General features: G+C 64.1%; 1 protein-coding gene across 3 annotated transcripts; it reads right to left on the minus strand.

Annotated features, from left to right (window-relative positions):
* Window positions 1-6,644: 6,644 nt before the first annotated feature.
* Window positions 6,645-11,757, minus strand: KCTD21 (potassium channel tetramerization domain containing 21). 3 transcript variants are annotated; one of them, XM_055119803.1, is made up of 2 exons: window positions 11,688-11,757; window positions 6,645-9,031 (listed from the first exon to the last, which is right to left on the minus strand). In XM_055119803.1, exon 2 carries the CDS (start codon window positions 8,999-9,001, stop codon window positions 8,219-8,221), a length of 783 nt encoding a protein of 260 aa, XP_054975778.1. In that variant the 5' UTR covers window positions 9,002-9,031; window positions 11,688-11,757; the 3' UTR covers window positions 6,645-8,218. The 3 variants fall into 3 exon arrangements, with proteins under 3 accessions (XP_054975778.1, XP_054975780.1, XP_054975779.1); XM_055119805.1 differs by lacking the exon at window positions 11,688-11,757 and adding an exon at window positions 10,703-10,916; XM_055119804.1 differs by lacking the exon at window positions 11,688-11,757 and adding an exon at window positions 10,030-10,664.
* Between the last annotated feature and the right edge of the window lie 94 nt (window positions 11,758-11,851).

Genomic DNA, 11,851 nt, shown 5'->3' on the forward strand with positions numbered 1-11,851 from the left:
CATCCACGCTGGGGTGTGGGGTGAGGCGCAGGGCGGCAGCCCCCTGGGGGAGAGCTGCCCAGCAGCTGACGGCCTGGGGAGTGTCGGGGTGAGAGCAGCCGGCGCCGTCTGTGGAGCGGCGTGTTTATCGGTCACGTGTCACCGAGTCTGACTGAGGCACACGCTGCCTCCTGATTCCTACCAGCTCATCTCCGAGACTGCGTACTGCCCTGAGCACGTGCTGACCCCCGAGCCTGGGCTCCAGCTCTTCCCCAGCCTCGGCCGGCCACGCAGCATCTTGGCGACCTGTGTAGTCACTGCTCACGGGCTGGCGGCAGCTGCCCGGCGTTGGTCTAAGTCTTCAGAGGCAGGTCGTGAGCTTTGCACAGAGCCCTAGCAGGGCGCATCATCAGCATCATTACATCCCCGAGGCAGAAATTCACCCATGGGCCAGAGGAATCCTACAGTGGGGAGGGCGCCTGTCTTGCCTGCCGCCAACCCGGGTTCGATCCCCCGAACCACCAGGAGTGATCCCTGAACACCGAACGAGGAGTAAGCCCTGAGCACTGTTGGATGTGGCCCAAACCCAAAAGACAGAACTTAGGCTCGGAGATATGAAATGCTTTGCTGAAGGTCACCTCGTTGGCATGTTCGAGGGAGCCTGGCCCTGAGGCCCAGCGGTGTGTCCAAACCCGGGAGCACGCCAGCCTCCAGCCTCTGCCACAGAGCCGTCTTCCTCTCCCAGCTCTGCTGGGACACAGATTCCTCAGTCTGTCCAACAGCCTCCACCTGCCCTTAGAGACACAAACCGCGGGAACTGGAGCGCTCGCACGGCACGGAGGGCCCTCGCCTGGCACACAGCTGACCCGGGGCCCATCCCTGGCGCCCGGTAGGGTCCCCTGAGCCCATCAACAGTGATTCTTGAGGGGCTGGAGCAATAGCACAGCGGGTGGGGCGTTTGCCTTGCACACGGCCGACCCAGGTTCGATTCCCAGCATCCCATATGGTCGCCTGAGCACCGCCAGGAGTAATTCCTGAGTGCAGAGCCAGGAGTAACCCCTGTGAGTGTGACCCAAAAAGAAAATTAAAGAAAAAAAAAGAGTGATTCTTGAATACAGAGCCAGGAGTCAGCCCTGAGCACTGGCAGATGTGACCTAAAGGCAAAACAAGATGCAAACCAGTGTCTGCCTCACACCAGGGAGGTGGTGGCTGCCTCCCTTGCAGCTCCAGCCCTGATGGAAACGCTCTGCCCCAGCACCCACTCTCTGCACTGGTGTCCCCAGACCCCAGCCCCGGCCTCTGAGTGCAGGACTCTTTGTTCATGTTTGCTGGATGAGTAACTGGCCTCGCCATTGGACACGCAAAGGAGCAGCAGAGGGGCCTGGCCATGCCACAGGGCGGGGCGTCGGTCTCCCACCCGGCCCCTTCGGTGCTGGGAGGCTTGCAAATGTCTTCAGGGCATCCCTGTCCTCTCCTCACTCCATACCTTCTTTAAAAGGGCCGATCTGAGCGTGCGTTTTGGCCAGTCTCGCTGGGAGTCACAAGCCGGGAGGAAAAAAATAAAACAGACAAACAACCCTGGCATGCATTTTGCTGACCTAGTCCTCAAAAACAAGGGAACAAAACACTCCCCTCCCCAGCCGGGCAGCTGGCCAGCAGGGTGCCCAGTCAGCTGGGATGGAGGTCACCAAAGGGACCCTCCTCCCATCTGCATGAACCTACGGGCCGGGAGAGGAAACACTTCCCTGTTGGGCCTTTCTCGCAGGCAAAGCAAGCTGCAAGTTTCGTTGTGCTTTTCACCAGGCCCTGGAAGCATCCAGTTGTAAACAAGCTCTGGGCACACCCCCACCCCCTCCCGCAGGCCCCCAATCTCCCTGCTCCGTCCCCTCTCACGACCCCGTGAGTTTACCATGCCTCAGCGAGTCTCCTAGAGAAAGAGCTCGTGTCCAAGAACCAGAGTCAGAAAAGGCCGTGAAACGATGAGGGTGACGCCAAAACTCTCCACTACCAGCGCAAGGCTTTGCTCCAAAACCAGCCCGGGGAAGCCCCGGCCCCCGGGACGCAGAGCACGGCACTCGAGATAGTTCAGGGAGTAGCCCCCACTGAGCACCACAGGGTGTGGCTCTCACTCTGCCCCCCCACTCTGCCTCTTTGGGGCCAGGGAGACAGTTCAGGGCTTAGGGACTGTTGTTTTGTTTGGGCATGGTTTGGGACTCACCCAGCAGTGCTCAGAGCTACTCTCAGCTCTGTGCTCAGAAGACCATGTGATGATGGGGATTGAACTGGTATTTCAAGGTGACCTAGGGAGGCAGCAGGGAAAAAAGAGCAGGACACCCCTAGGATGAGGGACAGGATGTCCTGAAAGGACCTGGAAACATCTCACTCGGAAGATACAGATACACAGCGCTCTCTTCAGCGGCTAAGAGAAAGTGTTGAGCAGGTCAAGGCTAACGTCCTCAGGATGTGCTTGCCTGCTTGCTGAGGCTGATGAAAAAACAGCCGATTGATGTTGCCAGGCAGGATGTGATCAAGAAAGCTTAAAGACCTTGGCTGGACCCTGGCACGGGGCTGGTCATCAGAGGACCCTGGAACGGGCTGGTCGTCAGACTGTGACCCTTACTCCCCGCTGGACAGCCCCTGCAGGTTAATAAAGGCCCTTCAATTCAGCGGGTAAGTGTGATGGAGATTTCTTGGGTGACTCACTGCAGTGTGCGCAAGGGCCTTCACTCTTACACACTCCCTCCAGCAACTGAAAGAAAGTGGGTGCTTGTCCCCCCACCCCAGGGCCAGGGTAATGACTGGGGAATCTTCCATTGAGCCATCCGGCCCAGCTGTCTGAGAAACTGCTGGGGTATGGCCTCCAGGCCTCTGGATACCACTTAAAGGCCCCTTTCCCACCAGCAATTCTGTTTCTCCCCTCTGCCCACTCCGACTTCGAGCAAATCACGCACCCTCTCTGAGCTTCAGTTTCCCCATCTGTAAAATGGGTTCCCATACTTGTTGGGAGATCTGAAATGCAATCAGGCTGGCACATAGCCGGACACTTCACAGGGACCCTGACTGATAGTGGCTGCCATTATCTGCACGCAATGTTCTGTGGCTGGGAAGCCTGGGAAACCTCGACTCATTCCTCAGTACCCTTCGCCAGGGTCTCCACCTCGGCGAGGCGTGTTTGCCCAGGCTGTGCTCGCCGCTCTCCCTCTAGTGGAGCAGGGATTTTCACTGTAGAAATCACGTGTCTCCAAACGTGATGGCCTCTCAGTACCTCTACTGCAAACCATAATGCCCAAAAGTAGAGAGTCTGGGGGAAACTGTCTGCCGTGGAGGCAGGGGGAGGGCTGAAAGGTGGGGGATACTGGTGGTCGGGAATGTGCCCTGGGGGAGGGATGGGTGTTCGATCATTGTATGACTGACACTCAGACATGAAAGCTTATAACTGTATCTCACAGTGATTCAATAAAATCAATCAATCAATCAAATAAAAAGAAAACAATCACGTGTCTCTTGGCCTGTCTTTGCTGCGGGCAATGCCAGCTGAGTGGAGGGTTCGAGTCTACACCCCAGCGCTGACCCAGTCCGCTCCACCAGGCTCAGCTCAGAACCTGGGTCTGGAGAGAGGGCCGTGGGCAGGGCCCTGGAGTCAACCCCTGGCATCCCCGATAACCCCCCAGGGCAGAGCCAGGGGTCAGCCCTGAGCACCGCCAGGCCAGGCGTGTTCTGAAACAGAACAGCACGGAACCCCTGGGAGACTGGAAAAGGGCCACGTTACAGGGCCGGGGCCCGCGTCGCTCGGGGAGTCATGGCTGTCACATGCCGGTATCTTCTAGAACAAAGGCTCCAGCGCTGAGCCGCTCTGCCATTCTGGGCTGTTCATGTTTGAGCTTCTGGGCTCGCACTGGCGCTCCTGTCTGCAGTGTTGGTGCCTGAGCCCCCCTGCTCTGTGCTCGGGATCAGCGCTGGTGACCTACGTGGTGCTGCACCCGGGCCAGCGTCCTCAGTGCCCGGCTCTCCAGGCCCCAGTGCTCAGATCTTATCTCCGTCACGTCCCGCCTTCACTCCCTTGTGTCACCTGGTCTCTGCAGCCCAGTGTGAGGCTGTGGGGGTGAAACCACTCGGGTCACCCCTGCAGGCCCTGGCATGAGAGCTGTTATTTGCACTGGATAGTTTTGGGGGTGGGGGAGGTTAATCCCTCCCAAGGGGACTTAGAGGTCTGGGGCGGCTCTGAAGGTGGCATCTGGCCGACAGGACCATCAGTTCAGTGCTTGGGCCACCCACGGACCCTGGGTTGGGGACCCCTGGGTCTCCCTAGCCTCCAGCAGCATCAGGGACTGCAGCCTTTGCCCAGAAACGCTTATGACGCCGTGGGGTGCCAGGGATGGACCCCAGGCCAGGGGCACATGCGCGCGCGTGCACACACGCACGCCTACACGCTACCTCTCTGACCGCTCCACATTCTTTCCTTGGAACTGGATATTTTTCTGAGTAACTCTGGGAGGTAATGCAGTGCTGGGGAATCAGGCCTCGTCTTCGCCAATGACTCTGAGCTGCTCAGCCCCGTCCTGTTCTCAGAGCCACTGAACTCGGAGAATCAGGGTGAGGCCAGGGTGAGCGTGTCCTGGGTCCGAGCCCAGACATGCAGCAGCACCACCCACCTCAGACTGGCTGGGATCACTCCTAATGGGCTCCGGGGACGTTCTGAGGTGCTGGGGATCAAACCCTGCTCGGCCACGAGCAAGACAAGCGCCTTCCCCTGTACTATCTGTCTGGCCCAGAAAGAACTTTCCAGCAGGGGCCCCTGCAGCCGGCACGCAGACTGCGAGCGGAGTAGCAGCGCCAGCGGCTGGGATGGTTTGGACGGACGAGCCAGGGTCCAGCCCCAAGACGCTCCTCTGCCGGCCGGGCTGCCGGGAATTGCCGGGAGTGGCCTTCTGGGGCCCCCGAGTGGCTTGAACGCACCCCCTCCTCCCACCATTAAAAAAGAAAAACCCTAAACTGAACTTAACACCCCTTAAGGGCCGTGTGCAAAAAACTCCCAGAGGACAGGAAGGCTTGTGCACCAGGGACACCAGGCTTCGTGGCGCAGACAGGAGTCGGGTGTAGGGGTACCTGCGAGGCTCTGGGCCCGCATAAGCAGCACAGCCCACCCCCTCCCGGCACGTGCGCGGCTAAGCGGAGCCCTGGCAGGGCCGAGGGGCTGAACCCGCATCTCCACAGCAGGAGAGATGGCCGGGACTGTGACAGGCTTTCCCAGGCGAGGTGCCAGCCCAGCAGTGTGGAGCAGGGCTCTTGCAGGAGCTCACAGTGAACATGGCCACACCTCCCACAGCTTGGAGGCTTCCTCCTCCAGGCTGGCAACCGGGGTTGCTCTGCTAGGAAAGCAGGGGTATAAGGGCTCGGCAGCCTTGGGGAGTCGCACGGGGAGTGCCGACGAGGCAGAGCTCGCGCTGTGCCTTCAGCTGGCGGAGGTCCCAGGAGGGCAGGGTCCCTGCACATCCACCTTTCTCTCGAGCTGGACAGGACCCCTGGCGCCAAGCCAGAACACTGGGGGAGGGGCAGGTCAGGGAAGCTGGACATGCTTGGCTGTTGGGGTGGGGGCGGGAGGGCTCCCAGTGCTGTGGGCTGCCCCGGGGCCCTCAGCTTCCCCCCAGCTCTCTAGTGCCCGAGCTGGAGCCAGCAGGTGCCACAGTGCTCTCGGCTTGGTGCCCAAGCAAATGGCCTCAAGGAGCATCCAGGCTTCCTCCTCCAGTGTGGCAGCCAGGGTTGCTCTGCTCTGTGTGATGGTCTGAGTTGCCCTGGGCCCGGGCAGAGGCAGGTGGCCAGTGTGGTGTGCAGACACGGCAGCTTAGGGAGCTGGGCTCGGTGCCCTGGCCACGGGAGCCAAGGACGGTGACTGAGAGCGGCCTTGTGGAACACACGGGTGGTGCGGGGAAGGGGTGTGCGGTCACACCAGCGCAGTGCTTCAGGCCATGGCTGTGGACACCCAGTGGCCACATCCTGGCCTGCGGGGCTCCACAGGTGTGGACATGGGGAGGACTGGTCACCTCTGGGCGGGGAGAAAGGCTGGGGGGTTCCAGGGCCCTGCTCAGTCTCTCGGGCGCATGGACAGTAGGAAGGAACAGGCCTTGGCGGGGCCTAGCAGAGCAAGGCTGGTAAGGCTGAGGGCAGCTGACGGTGCCCGGGGCTCGTGGGCAGCGGACAGCTAGGGCCAGCCGCTCCCAGGACCCGCATAGCTCCACAGCACCTCTCACATGCCCACCTGCTGCTGCCTTCCCGGCTTCCGCGGGCTCCTGGCCTGGCTCTCCCCTGGCTCGGCCGCCCAGGCCTAGCGTGGCCACCTGGGAACCTGAGGATGGAGCCCCTCAGCTTTTCATCACTGCTGGCTGGGGGCCGCACACTGGTGTGGCGGGCGCAGGGGCCATATGTGGTGCCAGGGATTGAACCCAGGCCAGCCTGAACCACTGGGCTTGGACGTGCGGCGCCCCGCTCAGCCCGCCAGGCCTGCCCGGAGTGCGCGTCTGAGCCCAGCGGGAAGCCCACACCTGGGGGCCCCCCCGCGGGGAGGAAAGGTGCGGGCAGGAGAGCGCAGTGGCTCATGCAGAGGGCCACGGCGGGCCGGCGCTGGGGCCATGGTCCCCCCAAAGAAGCCAGACAAGGAAACCACCAGATGTCCATCCTGGATGCTGTATTCTCGCGGCCAGATGGCGCCTGGGCCCACAACAGCCCTGTGAGGTAGGTAAGTTCTGTGTCACGGTTAGACCCATTTCACAGATGAAGAGGCGGTGGCTCAGCTGGGGCCTGGCAGGGGCCCAGGGCGCAGAGAGGCTCCACCACGACCCTCGCACTCTCTCCACACTCAAGTCCCGGGCTGAAGCAGCGGCAACAAAGCAGGGGAAGAGGAGGCGAGGGTGGAGGTGAGGGCGGCAGTGGCCTCCACTCGCTCACTGTCGCCACCCAGTGCCTGCGGGGCTCGCTGGGGACGGGGGCCCCGGGTGCCCGTGGAGGGGTTGGCCCCAGCACAAGGCGCCCGCACACCCTTCCTTGGTGCTCCCCCCGGGGCCCGTGTCACTCGGCTTTGCCCGAGCTGACGACCCCAGAGGCAAATCATCACGCGCAGTCTGGGGTGCTGCACGGCTCATCGCCCCAGGAGGTGGGAATGGAGCCCTGGCGCTGACCCTGGGCGGACTGCAGGTGGGCGAGGACTGGACAGTGCTGCCGGGAGAAGTGCTTGTGCTTCCGCCACCCCTGACTCCTCGCTGCCCACCGAGTCCCTGGTGCCCCCCCACAAGTCCCTGCCAGAAGATGGTGCCCAGGCAGAGCCCCGGGGACCGAGGACGGGGCGGGAAGAGGGGGTGACTGACTCTATGTGAGAGCACTTCAGAAGGAGCGTCTGCTCTAGCGCCAGTGCTGCTGAAGACGCCAACAGGTGAGGGGGGAATTCCGGGACCAAGGGTCCCAGACAGGAGGGAAGCGGAGACTGGCTCCCAGCTAAGAACCTCTTTGCCCTGTGTAGAGGCGGGGAGGGCTGGTGCCGTACCTGGCAGAGCTCAGGTCTTACTCCTGGCTCTGGTCACTCCCGATAGGGCTCAGGGGACCCTGTGAGGTGCTGGGGATCAAACCCAGCTCGGCCGTGGACAAGACAAGCGCCTCTCCCTGTGCTGTCTGGCCCAGAAAGAACTTTCCAGCAGCCAGTGTCGGCCTGGAAAACAACCTGCTTCCGGCTGCCAGAGGCGAGTGCAGCGGGAGGGGGGCGGGGCCTGGGCTGGCCCCGGATGCGCAGGGCTGTGCAGGGGTGACAGAAGGCCACGTGACGACTGTCTGACTATTTCAACCCTGAGAGTTCCAAATCTATTGGTGGGAAACCACCACGTTCCCGGGCACAGAATGACCCGACGTGGGTGCCCAGGGACGTTTCTGTGCTGGGCCTCGCTGATCAAGTCTTTGCAGAAACCGCCCAAATGGCAAGGCGGGGGCACCCCTCTGTCCGAGCCCCGGGCCTGGCTCCAGGCTGCCCCTGGCCGGGAGGAAAGGGGCCTCACAGCCAGCCCAGGGCAGGGCAGGTCCGGGCTTGGGGGAAGCTTCCAGTCCTCACCCCAGGCCTCTCCTGCGGGCTCACGGAGAGTGAGCTGGGCTCCGGGGGGAGAGGCAGAGCCCCCTGGCAGGATCCCTGCGGTCCCCCAGCCGCCTCTGCCCCGGCTCGTCCCAACTCCATCTCCGGTCCGGAAGGCGGCCCGGGGCCCGCCTACCGGTAGCGGATCAAGCGGATGATCTTATTGTTCATGAAGTCCAGCGCATGCGGGTAGGACGAGTCGAGGCAGAAGCCGTCGCTCAGCGCGATCTTCAGCACCTCCTCCATGAACACCTGGAAGCTGTTGATCTGCTTGTTGGCCGGCACCACCCAGAGCCGCTTGAGGTTCTGCTTGGTGTACTCCTCCTCGGGGAGCCCCTCCACGTGGGCCACCCAGTCCAGCGTCAGGTGGTTGGGGTCGTGCAGCTGGCTGGCGATGGAGGAGAGGTTGCCGTTGCAGCAGTAGAAGAGCCTGGAGCCCAGGAGCTTGAGGAAGAGGCAGGAGGTGCTGAAGATGTTGGCGTTGAAGACCTCCATGCTGGAGGAGGACAGGCTGTAGATCTGCGGGGCCTCGCGCACCGTGAAGTGCACGGTCTGCACGCGCTGGTTCAGCATGATGTTGAGCATGGCGTTCTTCTCCGCCTTGGACAGCTCCACCGCCTTCTCCTGCAGGGCGGCGATCAGGGGCTGCACCTGGTAGAAGTCAGCCTCGCGCCGCAGCAGCCCCATCTCCTGGAAGTCCTCGGGCAGGTCCAGGTGCGAGGTACGCAGGAAGTTGAGGATGTGGCGGAACACTTTGCCGTCCCGGTCGATGAAGCAGTGGCCCTGGCTGTCGCGCTTGGTGGGCATCTTCCCGCTGAACATGGCGCCCAGCATGGAGTCGGGGAAGCTGGTGAGGGTGGCCAGGGAGGTGGTGTACAGCTTCCCCCCCACGTTCAGGGTGATGGGGTCGGACATGGCAGGGCGCTAGTGGGCCCGGCAGATGCCCTAGAGACAGGGGAAGGAGAGACCACCGTTACGCGGCCGACAATGACCTCGTGGGGCTCCCAAGCCTCAGGATCATGTGGGTGCAATGGGCCGCCTCTAAAGGGACGAGGGCGTACTCTGGGGTCCCCTTCGTAAGGACGCTCGGGCTCGTGCATGGGTCCCCTGTAGTGTCTCTGGCCTCCCGATTCCTGAGGGATTCTGCCCTGCCCTCACCCCCTCCCCCAACCTGGCCCTCCAAAGCAGCCAAGCAACTGCCCTCCTGGGCCCCGGCCCTGGGGTGAGCCCCAGGGGGATGGTGCAGGGCACGTTCCCTTGCCAGTCCTGGACAGGCACACAGTGACCTGCCCCCTCCTGCCCCCTGGCACAGAGGCTGCCACGCTCCAGCCCCTGCTCCACATCAGTCTCGCGGTGCCAGCATCACATCCAGGATGGCCATGACGGGGGGAGGCCGAGGGCCACGGGGAGTAGCGAGGACATGGGGGGGCACCAAGGGCCACAGGGGACACCAAGAACATGGGGGACACCGAGGGCCACCCCACCACACTGTCCCTCTGAAGACCCCCACTCCGTCAGGGAATGGCTGCTGGGGTCTCAGCGCTCCTCCCTGGCTGCACAGATGGGGCAGCCGAGTGCAGAAACGCGACCTCCAGACCTCTACCCCATCACATCACGCGTGAAAAATGGCCCCCAGAGTGCCCGAAGCCCTGCCCCCCAGGGCCTTCCTGGGGCAGAGCTGAGGCCACTGGGGGCTGGGCTGGAGAGACAGCCTGGTCCCCATCAGGAGCTAGGTCCTGAGCCCCACCAGGTGTGGCACCCCAAACCAAGAAAACGTGTGTTTCCAAGTTTGACCTCCAGGCCCCCAGGCACCAAGGGCGACAGCGGTGGTGACCCCATGGAGAGGAAGGGAAGCCCGTGCGGTGGGCATCTCCTGCGGCCCATCGGGAGAGGACAGCCCCTTCAGAGGGCAGAGCTCCCGGTCAGGCCCCGAGCACACTCACAGGAGTCACTCGGGTTCTGACGGCAGAGGGGAGAAGCCAAGGCTGGCCCGGCCAGAGTCTCCCCTTCTGCTGTCGCTGGTGGCACAGGAGGGGACGCAGACATTCCTTCCTGGCATCTTCCCAAACAAGGAGGTTTCTCACCCGCTCCGGAAGTGCAGAGAGACACCCTGGAGACACTCTCCGGAATTCCCCCGGATGGAACCTAAGCACCCCCACTGTGCCTGCACACAGCGCGGGGGACCAGGGCACAGGCTGGCACCTGGTTTGATCTCCCAGCACCGAGCCAGGAATGGGCCCTGAATACCCCAAACCTGGGGTTCCGGCCACACGAGGGGCGGGGGTCATAGACAAGGAAGGGGCACAGCGCCAAGGAGAGGGCCCGGGGTGAAGAGCGGCTCAAAGCCTGCACACCCTGCGGAACCCCTGTAGCTCCAGCCCCATTTATCTAGTCCACTCTCTCGGGAGCCCACACACTTGCGTGACCCCCACGACGTGGGGCAGAGGGGTTCCACAGACTCGGGGACACCCTTGGGCCCCAGATGAGCCACGCAGCACGACAGGGCCCGGGAAAGGGAGTCTGGAGGGCAGAGAGCCTGGGACCAGCTCCCCTTGTGCACGGCAGACCCCTCACCTGGCCCAGGTGACAACCGCCCCCACCACGCCACCACCTCACCTTTGCAGGGAATCCCTGCATCCGCCTGGCTCACCCCAGACTCGACCTTTCCTTTCCTCAGGCACGGAGCACCGCGCTACAAGTGACTCATTGTTCTTTGGGGCCAGGGCTGACTCCCAGCTCCGTGCTCGGGGATCACGCCTGGAGGGGCTCAGGGAAGCCTATGGGTGTGGGGATGGCTGCGCTCTCCCCGCGGCACCAACTCTCCAGCACCCACTTGAACCCCGCCCCCCCCCCCCACAACCATGATAGGAGGAAGGCTTCCACACTCCCCCTCCCGGAGCAAGGCCACGTTTGGAAACTTTCCTTCCGGGAGGTGGGGGTGCGGGAGGCGGAGGCCAGTCAGCCTGGCCAGCCGGTGCCGAGCCGGGGTGGGGAGACGTTAGGGCCTGACCTCGGGGCGCTGGGCAGGCGGGGCAGCACCCCTGACGCCCAGCTATAGCCCTGGCCCCAAACCCGTCCCTTTCATGCCCCCCAGACGTCGTCCTGCAGTGCCGGGGGGCGGGGACCGCGTCGGCGGAGGGGTCCCGAGTGGTCCCCCCCACCCCCCGGCGGACACGGCAGGCCCTCCGGGAAGCACCGCGGGCGCTGGGTAGGCGCAGGGTCACGTGGGCGGGGCGGCCCCCCCAGCCGACGGTCACGCGCCAGCCCCAGCGGCCCGGGCCCGCGCGCGGAGGGCAGCGCCCCCGCGGGGGTGGGGGTCAGAAACAAGAGGAACAGCAACACGCCACCCCCTCCCCGGCAGAAGGCTGTGCCCGGGCCCGCTCCCCGCGCACTCCGCAGAGCCCCCGCTGCAGACCTGGGCCCGCACCTGCCGCCCCGTCCCCCACCCGGCCTCGGCCGGCGCCCCCAGCCCCGCAGCCACGGCCGCCGCCGAGCCCAGCGCACAGATGCGAAGGGCGAGGCCGGCAGGCTGAGCGGGCTCTCGGGGCAGGCGCGGGCCCCGGCCGCCCCCCGGCCGCCCCCCCGGCCGCGCCGCACCCACCTCCTGCCCTCGCTCTGCAGCCTCCCGCCGAGGGCAGCCAGCGCGGCTCTCCGGGGGGAGGGGCGGGGGCGGGGCTGGGAGCCCAGCCCGGAGGCGTGGCGGCCGCGGCCCGCGCGTGGCACTCTGGGACTGGTAGTCCTTCCCGGGACTCTTCACTGGTCAGT

This window comes from Sorex araneus, chromosome X, assembly GCF_027595985.1.
Source record: "Sorex araneus isolate mSorAra2 chromosome X, mSorAra2.pri, whole genome shotgun sequence".
NCBI lineage: Eukaryota > Metazoa > Chordata > Mammalia > Eulipotyphla > Soricidae > Sorex > Sorex araneus.